Source organism: Eleutherodactylus coqui, chromosome 5 (assembly GCF_035609145.1).
Source record: "Eleutherodactylus coqui strain aEleCoq1 chromosome 5, aEleCoq1.hap1, whole genome shotgun sequence".
Taxonomy (NCBI): domain Eukaryota; kingdom Metazoa; phylum Chordata; class Amphibia; order Anura; family Eleutherodactylidae; genus Eleutherodactylus; species Eleutherodactylus coqui.
The window spans coordinates 108,647,056-108,659,548 of NC_089841.1; the positions used below are offsets into that span (position 1 = coordinate 108,647,056).

General features: G+C 40.7%; 1 protein-coding gene across 1 annotated transcript in view; it reads right to left on the reverse strand.

The window, feature by feature from the left end:
* Positions 1–12,493, reverse strand: part of MCTP1 (multiple C2 and transmembrane domain containing 1) — a 748,272-nt gene that overhangs the window by 325,927 nt on the left and 409,852 nt on the right. The window contains exon 12 of the mRNA XM_066603001.1: positions 4,375–4,468. Coding sequence (XP_066459098.1) covers positions 4,375–4,468 — 94 coding nt within the window. The remainder of the gene's footprint in view (positions 1–4,374; positions 4,469–12,493) is intronic.

Consider the following 12,493-nt stretch of genomic DNA (forward strand, 5'->3'; position numbering starts at 1 on the left):
AGCACCAGAAACTTTGACCTAGACAGGAGTGTGTCTTTTATAATGATGTCCAATCAACTGAACTTACCACTGGCGGACTCCTATGAAGGTGTAGAAACGTCCCAAAGACTATCAAAAGAAATAGGAGGCCCCACAGCTAAATTCCAAGTGTCATACCAATGGGTCTGAATACTTATGTTAATGCAAAATGTTAGTTTTTTATTTTTAAAAAGTTTCCAAGATTTCTAACATTCTGTTTTCACTTTGTCATTATGGGGTTTTGAGTGGTATTTATCGAAGACTTTGTGCACAGTATAGAGAAAGTGTTTTGTCATGAAGAAGTATGTATGAATGGAGACAGAAGTTCAAGGAAGGTCGCACAAGTATTAACCATTAAGAAGCAGCTGGAACATTATCAGGAAAAAAGTTCAACAATCAACAGTGCTCATTACAGTGTGATGCTCACTGAAGACCTGAAGCCTTGGATTCAAACAAAATGCAGAGGACTGCTATCCAAGGGTGTTGTGTTGCTGCAATACACGTCCACACACCACTCCCCTTACTGTCAACACTCTCCAAAAACTTTGTTTTGAGGTGTTAAAGCATCCTCCCCATAGTCTTGATTTTGCCCCATAGGACTACAACCTGTTTGGTTCCCTGAAAAAAGCCCTAAGAGGACAAAGATTTAAGTCATTTGAAGAGGTGAAGACAGCGGTGAATTCCAGGCTCAGCCTAAAACATTTTTAATGAGGGAATACGAAACCTTGTTGAGAGATGGACAAAGTGTATTGAAAAGTAGGGAGATTGTGTTGAGAAATAATGCATTTGTCTTTTCTGAAAGTTTATTAAAATAAATTCTACAGCCAGAGTGCAGATAATGACTCACCCTCATGTATACGAGTATATATAGTACTGTTCGAAGGTTTTAGGCAGGTGTGGAAAAAGTGCCGCAAAGTAAGAAAGCTTTCAAAACTAGAAGTGTTAACAGTTTATCTTTTGTCAATTAACACAATGCAAAAGAATGAATAAAAGAGAAATCAATTAAAATCAACATTGGGTGTGAAACCGTTTGCCTTCAAAATAGCATCAATTCTTCAATGTAAACTTGTACAAAGTCTGGAATTTTGTAGGATTATAGTAAGGTGTACGATTATTAAATTATACCAAACAGGTAATATTATTTTTATATGTCCACTACCGGTTAGCAGTTATAGAACACCACAAATTTTACAGTTTCTATTGATATTTACACAGTTTAAAGTCTCAAATGTATTTTAAAATGAAAGTAATAGTCCATAAGGTGCAATGCTGCAGAATTCGCGTCCAGTTGCCCGCCGCAATGTCCGTCCATAGCATGCAATATAAAATGATTCTTCCACGCACACACATCAACTTGCGATTTCTGCTCCCAGAGACAGAATCGTATCATGCTCCACTTTTGTGCAAGACTCGCACGAACGGCTTCCACTGCAGTCAATAGAAGCTGTCAGCCAGCGGCGATTCCGAAATGTCAATTTTTGAAATTGCTGCGGATCTGCGTCATCGCATTGCTGGCGCGACAATCTCTGCACTGCGGATGCCAGCCGGCACATCTGCAGTGCACCCAGGACAAGTACGTGGGGTCAGTGGCTGGCACAGGGTCGGATTTCGCTGTGAGATCTCGCAGACGGAATCCGACCCAGACTTGTGCATGCGGCCTAAGACGTTCTTTCGTTCTTCAGTGGTCCACTGTTATTCTACTTCTCAGACCTGCAGATAGATGTCTTCTCTTCACAGTTGAAATAGAAACTTGTTTATTTTGGATGCATATGGGTAAATGCACACAGGTGGAAATTCTGCGCCAGGATTTCCCGCTGAATTTCCTCCCGTGCACGCTGCCACAGAATTGCAGAAAATAATGCAATCCTATGCAGACAGCCACGATTTGACTGCGTCAAAAAACGCGCTCGGTAAACAAATTGCGCCATGTCCTATTTCTGTGCGAGCCTCGCAGAAACGTCACCTCTGACACAGCGGCTCTGCTCTGCGCATGTGCTGGCTGGGCGGCAGCCGGCACATAGCAGAGCGGAGGAGACGAGCCGTGGGGATCACTGCAGGGGCACGTCACACATCCCGCTGGGAGAATTCTGACAGCTGGATCCGACCCAGCCGTCTGCATGAGGCCTTGAGCTGTACTTGAAGATTTTGTGCTGTGAGGTGCCGATCACACAAACTGTTGACTCTCACAATTTATCACCTGATTTTGTAGTGACTTTTGGCCTTCCAGACCTCTTACTTTCAGAGTTCTCCCCAATTTCCAAGTGCATTTTGATGGTACTGATTGCTACCTTGGCTTTCTTGGCAATTTCTCTTTAGGAAAGACCTACATATCTAAGAGTCATAACTGTAGGTCTTTTTTGGTGAATAACTAGAGATGAGCGAACGTACTCGGTAAGGCCGATTTCGCAATCGAGCACCGCGATTTTCGAGTACTTCACTACTCGGGTGAAAAGTACTCGGGTGCGCTGTGGGGCGGGGGTTGCAGAGGGGAGTGGGGGGTAGCAGCGGGGAACAGGGGGGAGCCCTCTCTCTCTCCCTCTCCCCCCCCCCCCCCACTCCCCGCTGCAACCCCCCGCTCACCCACAGCGCACCCGAGTACTTTTCACCCAAGTAGTGAAGTACTCGAAATCCGCGGTGCTCGATTGCGAAATCGCCCTTACCGAGTACGTTCACTCATCTCTATTAATAACCTTTTTTTGCCATTATGATAGCAATATACTCTGTCCTGAAGAACAAAACTGTCCAAATCCTCCTCTAGAGGGTGTCGTAATGCAGTCTGTTCGAACACTAGTTACATAGAATCAGAGGGTTTGAAAGTAATCTACAAAAGTTGAGAAACCTGAAGGAACAGTTTGCATTCAATTTCAAACCATAATTTGCTTTCTGTGATGTAGAGCAGCTGTCCCTGACGAGTTCCCTGAAAATAGCCCTTGGTTTAAATCATAAATTCAGACTATTGTGGTGTTTCAGGTTAAAATTTCATAGTATTTTTAAGTTTTTAACTTACTTTTGAATAATTAAACTATTTCATGTTATTTGCTGGACCTGAACTGTATTAATGTAACTGGAAAAATTGTGGTGTTCTAAAACTTTTGAAAGGTAGTATAGGTTGAAACAAAGTCATTAGCTGAAACAGAAAGAGCTGTGTATGAGACCTAATTAGGCCCTGCAGGCCTAGAAAAACAAAGACAACCGCAACAATTTCTGTGACTACACCTGATGCAAACTGTGCAATAATGTGCGTCCTTAGTCTAAGAGTCAGCACTTATAATTGACAAAAAAAATTATTAACATTCCTATTTTTAAAAGCATTCTTACTTTTCAGCATTTTTGAGCAATTTACCACACTTGCATAATACTATTGAATATATATATATATATATATATATATATATATACACACACATACAGACACACACACACACACACACATATACAGAGGTCCTCTGTGTTCTGTGTTGCCCCTGTGCTAGCCCTATAAAGCAATTCTTGTGAAATGAACACAAACAGCATTTTATTATTTTAAAGGGGCTAGGGACTTTTCAACATTAAAGAGGGTATCCAGTTAGTTTAAAAAAACTCAATGTAAGGTGCAGTTGTCACAAATACAGCAGTACTTACTGTCCTCAATCTAGCGCTGGAGTTCCGCTGTTTACCCAGTCTTTGTTGACAGAGTAAGTTAGGTGATCTGATTGGTGCCTGCCAGTCAGAGGCTGCAGCATGACCGTTCTTTCTCCTTTCATCAGCACTCACACCTTGAGCGTCATGTTGCCAGAAGTTCTAAATTGTGACGCTGCGGCCTCTGATTGGCAGAGGCGGTCACCTGACTTGCCCTGTCATCAAAGACCGGTTGAACAGCGGGGCTATAGCGCTCTATCGCCAGGGCTGAGGACGGGTAAGCACTGCTGTATTTGTTATTTTCTGACAGATGCACATCACGTTAAAGGTAACTGGACAGCCCCTTTAATGCTGAAAAGTCCCCAGCTCTGATAACGTTTCACCTCTTATTGCATACAAGTGTATCAGGAAAGGGTTGAACAAATATTAGGCCTTGGAGGGACCCATGCTATACCTGTAGATACCTGACATAATTATTTTCCACAATCCATGAAGACATGAATTTAATTACTCTCTATACCACTGCATCTTACAAAGCTGCAAAAACACCAGTGGAAACTTGTCAACTCTTCCTTTGTCATAGTGGTATTGTACAATATTTGTCCCAGAAGTAAAATCTAACAAATAAGTGTCATCAAATCACAACTAAACATTTCACACACATATTTTCCGTATTTTAATTAACAGCTGCTTGGAGGGTATATATAATCATCTTGTGAACGTCTCATCGCTTCTTACCTGTGACATCAGCTGCCAACAATCCCTCTGCTCTTATGACTTTCACTTGAAGGAAACCCACATCATTAAAATTGCTGAAGGACCTCATAAGACTCTGCAATAAACAAAACACATGCATTACCTATTCACATACCGTAAGTAATTATACTATGTCACCTTGGTGCATATACTATAAAAACAAGCCAACATTGTCATTAGGGCATGATATTTCATCCAAAATGTTACATCTGAAAGATTTCTTTAACTTCCAGGATATGTGCAATTTACAACCAGTTTTAGATTGCTCCAAGGCATCTAAAATAAAAAAAGAAGCAACTTTGCAGGTACATTTGGTCTTGATTTAGGAAAAACTTGTTTAGTGTACGAGCTCCTATAGATGTATCAGCGTTTAATCTGACTTTAAACATGTGAGGATACATTCTGTGCCATAGTATGTTTACACATTGGGTTTTGTAGTTTTAGGGACCTTTCACACAGGTGGAATAATTCTGCCAGGAAATGGCGGAATTTGCCGCTGTGGAATTCTGCACCAAAATTCGCAGTGCTAACTGTGGATTTTGATTTGGAATTTCAGGTTGATTTAAGCTATTTTATTTTAGCATCAAAATCCACATGGAACCATGTGGAATTTAGGATGGATTCACAGGGGCGTGTCACACCCGGCCGATATACGCTACCCCTCTGATGCATTGGTTTACAATGCATCAGCTCACATGGGCGTATTTACATGGTGCAAAAGTACTCGACCGCCCAAGACCGGCTTTTATGCCAGCGGTGGCTGCATAGACTCCTATGGGAGCCTATGACAGCTGTTGGTAAAGGGAGTTGGGAGGGAGTTTAGCAGTGTGATTGCTAAACTCCCACTCCCTTCCCTGCTCCTCTCCGCCCCTTGCTGGCTGTTGGCAATGGGAGGATGTGGAGCCCAGTTCCGCCCCGTCCTGCCTCCTCCCATTGCTGGCTGCGGCAAGGGGCGGAGAGGGGGTGGGAGCTTAGCACACTAGCTCCCACCCCATCCCGTCTCCTCCCCATGCAGAGAGATGGCGAGGGGGAGGGAAGGGGACAACGGCTTAGCAGAGCTAAACTGTCTTCCCCCACTTAACGGCATTACGGGCTTGGTGTATATGCACAAGGTGAGGGCCCTCTGAATGGGCGCACAAATGTTAGTTTTGGGCGCACGTAAAAACGCCAATGGCCGTGTGAATCCAGCCTTACTGTGATGTGCGGTGCGGAATGCAGAAAATTACGCCCGTGTGAAAGGCCCCTTAAGAGAACTATAGTTTTTAATGACTTAACACAAAATAACTTGTTGCAGAAAATGTCATCGTGGTTACAGACTACAAACAAACCCTGTGTGTAGTCTGATCATTTTTTATTGCTTATAGGTTAATAAGAAGTGTGGAGTTGGAGTACCACATGACAGAGACATCAGACTACATACAGTTTGCAGACTGCAATTACGAAGACAAGGTCTTAATAGGAGCCATTTACTCAAAATGGTTAAATTTGACTATTTGAACAATTACTTCATTTTATTTGAGATGCATTGGAACAACAACAAATGCTTCCAAAAATTCATATCCCATTTAAGAAAAGAAGCAGAAGTATCTGGCCTTTGAATAAAGTCAATGCAAGCAAATGAAATAAGTAATTGGTATGTAAAAAAACTAAAAAAAAAAATCCCACCATTTCAGTATTTGCTATAAAAAGTAGTCACTGAAGTTCTATAACATATTCTATACTGTTATTCTTGTTTTTATTTGAAGATTAATGAATATGCAACACATCTTCCAAGGTCAACCAAGCTGAGAAAAATTACCAGGATAAAGAACCGGCAGGTTCCCAGCTTAAAAGTTCTCTCTCATAAATGTCACATATAAAAAGCACTGACACAATTATATTCAATTTAAAAGAAAATCTCCGTACATAATGTCATGTCCCATAATATGCATTTGAGATACAGCTGAAAAAGAGTCAAATTTATCCCTGGTTTGTATTTACATCATAATACATGATTTACTGCAAGTTTATGAAAAACCAGTTATGACTCATTGCAACAAATGAAGACAACTATACACATCATCCCTACTACATTGTTAAAGGCTATGTACAGTTTTGCAATCTTTATTTTTTCTTTTAACAAATGTGTTTTTGGAAATGAAGACTTTTTGTAATTGGTTTTCATTAAAAATTATATTTGTTTGATTTCTATGCTTGTATTGTTTTCCAAGGCACTGCAGACTTGAGGACTGCTCCTCCCATAGCCTGCTTCCCTGCTGTATAGGTGTATTCACTCCCTTTCCACTGAGCTACTACAGAGGGCAGTATGACAGTGTCAGGGGATGGTGGAAGAGATCAGGAAAACATGAGAAGAGAAATCTACTATTACAGAGGGTTGTATGACAGTGTCAGGGGATGGTGGAGGAGATCAGGAAAACATGAGAAGAGAAAGCTACTATTACAGAGGGCTATAATTCACTCTGGGTGAGATTTTTACTCTTCTCAACAGTGAGGAGGAACACCACCAGCAGCTACTCAGAGTGAGGATGAGATAGATTCGAGTGATAGCTGCAATATTGAGAGTGTGTGGTTATGCTAAATAGAGATGAGCGAACCTACTCGTTTCGAGTAATTACTCGATCGAGCACCGCGATTTTTGAGTACTTCCGTACTCGGGTGAAAAGATTCGGGGGGCGCCGGGGGGCGGGGGGAGGCGTGGCAGAGCGGGGGTAGCAGCGGGGAACAGGGGCGAGCCCTCTCTCTCTCCCTCTCCCCCCCACTCCCCGCTGTAACCCCCGACTCACCCACGGCGCCCCCAGAATCTTTTCACCCGAGTACGGAAGAACTCGAAAATCGCGGCGTTTGGGCGAAAAAGGGGCGTGGCCATGTAGGTTTGCTCATCTCTAATGCTAAACTGTCTGAGAAAGAGATGAGGGGAGAGGGAGCTGGGTTTGTGTGCAATAATAAGGAAGACTAGCTGATCAGTGCTGGGAATACCCCTAAGCCAGAAACTTGAATATAGGGAGAAATTCAAAGCATGTATGAGGCTTTCAAAATGCATGAGAAGGGAAAATTCAATGCAAAATACAAATAAATGCATCAATTATTTCTGCAGGGACTTAATAAGATATGTGGGTATTGATCTTCTATGCACAATTGTTTCTACAGCCTTTATATTCAGCTCTGCTAGATTTGTATTACAATGTGATGTTTATAGGCTGCTACACGTTTCCTGAAATTGCTACTACATGCCCAGAAACTATAACGTCTGAGAAAGACACTACATTAAAGTTCATTTTAAAAAGCGCTTCAAAATATTACAATTTATTTTATAAAATAAAGTACTTTTGTTTGTATAATAATCTTTACACCTTGTTTTACAAATGTGTCCTTGTTTTGTCAAGCGATTTTCTATCTTGTTTTGTATTTACTGTATGACATCCACCATTTACATATATCATACAGCACAGCTTCTCAAGCTATAGTACATGCATCCTAAGTGGAGCAGATGTAGCAAAAGTTAACTTGATACTGAACGCATTAAATACACCATTATGGCAAACTTTAACGTAATTTTTTTATCAATGTCTTTTATTGTGTTAAGTGGCAATTTAAAGTTTGTTTCAAGTATGCATTAAACATGGTAAATGTAAAGTTAATGTTGCTACATCTATATTCTTGATGGGTTCATTCAAGGCACACATCCTGTATCACTAGATGTATACCGCATTTTTGGCACAGAAAGTTAGAATGCTTCTGCTACCTCCCACCCATCCCCCCTTTTATATAATGAAAAGTAGATTTAGTAGGGAGGAAGAAAACAATTCATAGTGTTATCTTAGGAAACAGCCACAAAGCTGTCAATGTTTGCCTAGGCCTTAAAGACTCATTAATCAAAGTGTGTTTTTGTGTATGTGGGTGTAAATAGGTTTGCGTAATTGTTTGCATGTGTTTTTACATTTATGGGTATGTATTTAGTGTACATATGTTATTATGACTTATATGGGGACATTATATGCAAGTATTTCTTAAGCACTAATTGGAGTTATTATTGTAGTTCAGCAATGAACGGTTGCATTAACTGAGTACTAAAGTTCTGTGTTCATAAAGTTCCAGAACTAACGTACCAGTTGAGCTAGCAACGATGTGGTCTGTTTGAGGGGATGTGCCAACCAGCCGTATACTGCCTGGTCAGGCCTGTGATGGGGCCTTCTTTCGACAGTTCCTGGTGTTCTTGTAAAGAATGTTTTGGACAGCCCCACAATCTCCCATCTAGTGAAGCACCTGCCTAAGGGTTCCTTGGCCCAATGGACCTCTCCAACTACAATTCCTGGGCCAACAACTTTCATCTTCCAAGGAGTTACACAAAAAACCTTAGCCATCGTTGACCAAGTCCAAGAAAGTTATCAGTTAAGAAAAAAAATAGCTGGCTTCATGAGAAGCATTCATTTACCAAGACCTTGAATATATTTTAGGCACCCAAAAAGGTTAAGCACATCATACAAAAAAACTTCTCAATTTTCTTCACCAGAGTGCCGGCGGCAAAACTGAAAAGATAGACAAAATGTCCCAAAATTAGTATTCTTGTGCTTACTTACATTTCTGGATCATAATACGCTAAGTATGCCATTGTGCCAGAGAAAATAGTAGTTTTGGATTGTAAAATTATCAATAAAAATGTTATGGAGGTAAAGAGCAGCCCATGTTTTTATTAATAATATGAGAGAGCTGACAGTCACTGCACACCATGATATTAACATTATATGTCCCGAGTGAATACTCTCTGTTTACAGTCAAGATATGACCTTGGTTTTCCGAGACGAGAAATTATTAAGCTAGGTATATTCCCCTATGTGTATTAATATGATATTTCCTTATATAAAAAGTATTTATGAGCCCTGTTAACTTTCAATCTTTTTACATTTGTTTATTTTTCAAGCGGAGTCTCAGAGGTGGTTAAATGAAAATAATCTACGTTGACACAGAAAAAGAGGTTTTGAATGTTCGAATAATGACTTTAAGAATTACTGCCCATGAACGGTTATTTATGACCATTACCATCAAAACAATACACATTAGCTTTAATTTTTAACCATATACTGAGGCTACTAAGATTTGTACCATGATCAATATGTTTTAAGCTATATTTGTCTCTTGTGCTTTAGTATATGTGCCACTGACCTCCTAAACCTTATACATAATGCAGCATGGAATTAAAAAGTGTTTTTTCACAGTTAGTGCTTTTACCCGCTGCTTATATAGCAGCAGCATATTTCTGCGCACAGCTAGTCATTTGTTCGCTATCCCAGTGAAGATGATGGTGCGATTTCCCATTCTCAAACTAGAGCCAATTCATGATGAACTAATTGACCACAATGGGTCTTATTTAATTAGAACGGCATTTCACACACCAGTCTATGTAAAGCTTGCACCCAGCTATGAGTGGGAAATGTATTAAGAGGTACAGGCCTGACAAGGTTTTATCGGTAGGGGTTCCAATGCTTAGGGTCCATTGACATGGGGCAAGCTGTTGGGCAAACGATGCCTGGCAGCTCGTCCCAGTGATGCTTGCTTCTGTGTAGTTACATAGGAGCGAATAGAGCCTCGTGTGGTGCAGAGTGTTAAGGCAGCAGTAATGCAGTCCTAAGCTGTTGTTCACGACCTGAAGGCTGCTAGTTCAATCCCTGCATAGTTCAGGTAGCCAGCTCAAGCTAGACTCAGTCTTCCATCCTTTGGAGGTTGGGAAAATGAGTACCCAGCTTGGTGGGGGGAGAAGTAATAAATAAATTACCTCAAAGCGTTGTGGAATAAGTTGGCGCTATACAAATGTCAACATTTATTTATTATATTTATATCGCTGGCATTGCTTACAGCGCGGCTGGAATGGAGGCAGAGCGGGCCGAAGAGCGTTCTCCTCCTGGCCACCTCCATTCACAGTAAGTCGTTCAGAAGTGAAAGTCTGCTGTTTACACTGAACAGCTCATTTAGTTTTCTATATGTAGAAACTGAATAACTGAACAATTATTGTTCAGTCGCTGCATGCACTTACACTCCAGCGGGAATTTGACCGATTCCGACCGATAATTGTCCTGTGTTATGGCTTAGACACATGAACGTTATGCATCCATGATAATGGGACTAAAGGAAACCATTGATTTCAATTGTTTCGTTTTCACTCGTAGTATTCTCACCCATTAATTGTACAGGTGAGTTACGCATACGGCCGTGTGAAACCACCCTAAAAGGGACATTATATTTTATTGATTGTGGAAGCAAAGGAAAAGCTGCATATGGCTTATGTAAATGTACTAACACCACCACTCTCAGGAGTGTCAAAAGCCAATCAAAGCTGAAGGATTCCAATGCTCAGCTGAAGACTTGTGAACTTCTCAGCATCTCACCAAACAAAACGTCTGATATATCACAATGACATATCAAGGTTTCTAAATTATATTTACCTTTTAAAATTATCCATAGGCCTAACAATTTGTTATTGGATTGATACAAAGAAGGAGAGGAACATGCTGTGGGTGTAAGAAGGAAAAGTGCTATTAAAGAGATGGAGGGGAAATAACAATGGATAATAATAAACTAATGGCATAGAATGGGAATACGATGTTAATGAATGGATGTATTAGAAAATCTATACTGTCCTAGAAATATGAAATAAGCCATTACAGTGGACAGTATATCACATAAGGTTTATAGTCGTAAACACAAACTAAGGTTTAATGGCAAGAAGTTAAGATATGGTATCATGAATATGGAGTAAGGTCACTACAGTGTTAACACACACACATACACATACACTTTTATAGATCATCAAATAGTGTTTTTATCTAAGAAACACAGCAAAAAAGTATCCCTTTTAACAGCTTGCATTTAATTAATGTGCGTTGCTATCTCTGGAAAGAATTATTATGAAAATGCAGATTCAAGCCCTATGTGTTGCCTCTTCCAGCAGCCCACTCATTTTCATAGGAGTGACCTGGAAATGAACTGCCGCTCTGCTCTAAACTCTTTGAAGTTTCACTCTGTATTCACCCAGGAGTTTGTAAGACAACAGAAACCAGGGGCTCAAACACGTCTCCTTCTATTAACTCCACGCCTGACAAAGGTGCCTAGATTTCACACGAGTGCCAGGGCGCACCTTCATAATCCGCAATGAACATTTCATTAAAATATTTGTGGTTTTAATTGTAAATATGAACGAATGTAACTATACAAAACATTGCATATAGTAATATTATAATCACATCTTAAACAGTAATAATAATAATGATAATAATAAACTTTATTTGTATCGCGCCAACATATTCCGCAGCGCTTAATAGTAAAACAGCGCTAAACAGTAGTGTACAGGCCAGGATGATCGGAACTACTCTGCCCGGCTTGGGTCAGTTTATTGGATGGTAATTCTAAATTGTAAGTTATCTGGCTAGAATAAAATTTGTGCAGTTCAAACAACGATGTTGATGAGGAAACAGCATAAGGTTAAGGCTGTTAAGGTTGGTGCTTGCTGTTGGTTTATCTTTTCAGTATTCCGCCATTTGTAGGTGCATAACAAGGATAATAATGGTAGTGCCGGACGCCAATGGCACTGGATAAGCCCCATCACTGTAATGGGGTCCATCAGGTTTCCGTTTTAATGGCTGTAATTTCACTAGAAAAAATAGCGCTGCATGCTGTGCTGTTTTACGGTAATTTAATGTTATCTGTGACAGAGCCTCCGAACACAGATGTGATTAAGCCCTTAAATGTGTTCACAATGAAAATAATTCTGATCTCCTACATAAAATCTATGGCATTTTTGCATGGGTACCTTACTTAATGCCCTTGCTCTGAGGTTTATGCATTTGGGCATGAATAGATATTTAATAATGTTTGCAGGGAATGAATGAGTGAGAGGAAAGAGATCAAATATATCTCTATGGCCGCCTGCAGACGGGCGGAAATTCCGCGGCGAGATTTCCCGCAGAATTTCCGCCCCTGGAAGCTGCCATAGGATTGCGTTAACAAATGCAATCCTATGCAGATGGCCGCGATTTGGCCGCGCGAAATCTCGCGCGGCAAACAAATTGAAGCACGCTCTATGTGCCTCACCGGCCGCCGGCTCCGCTCT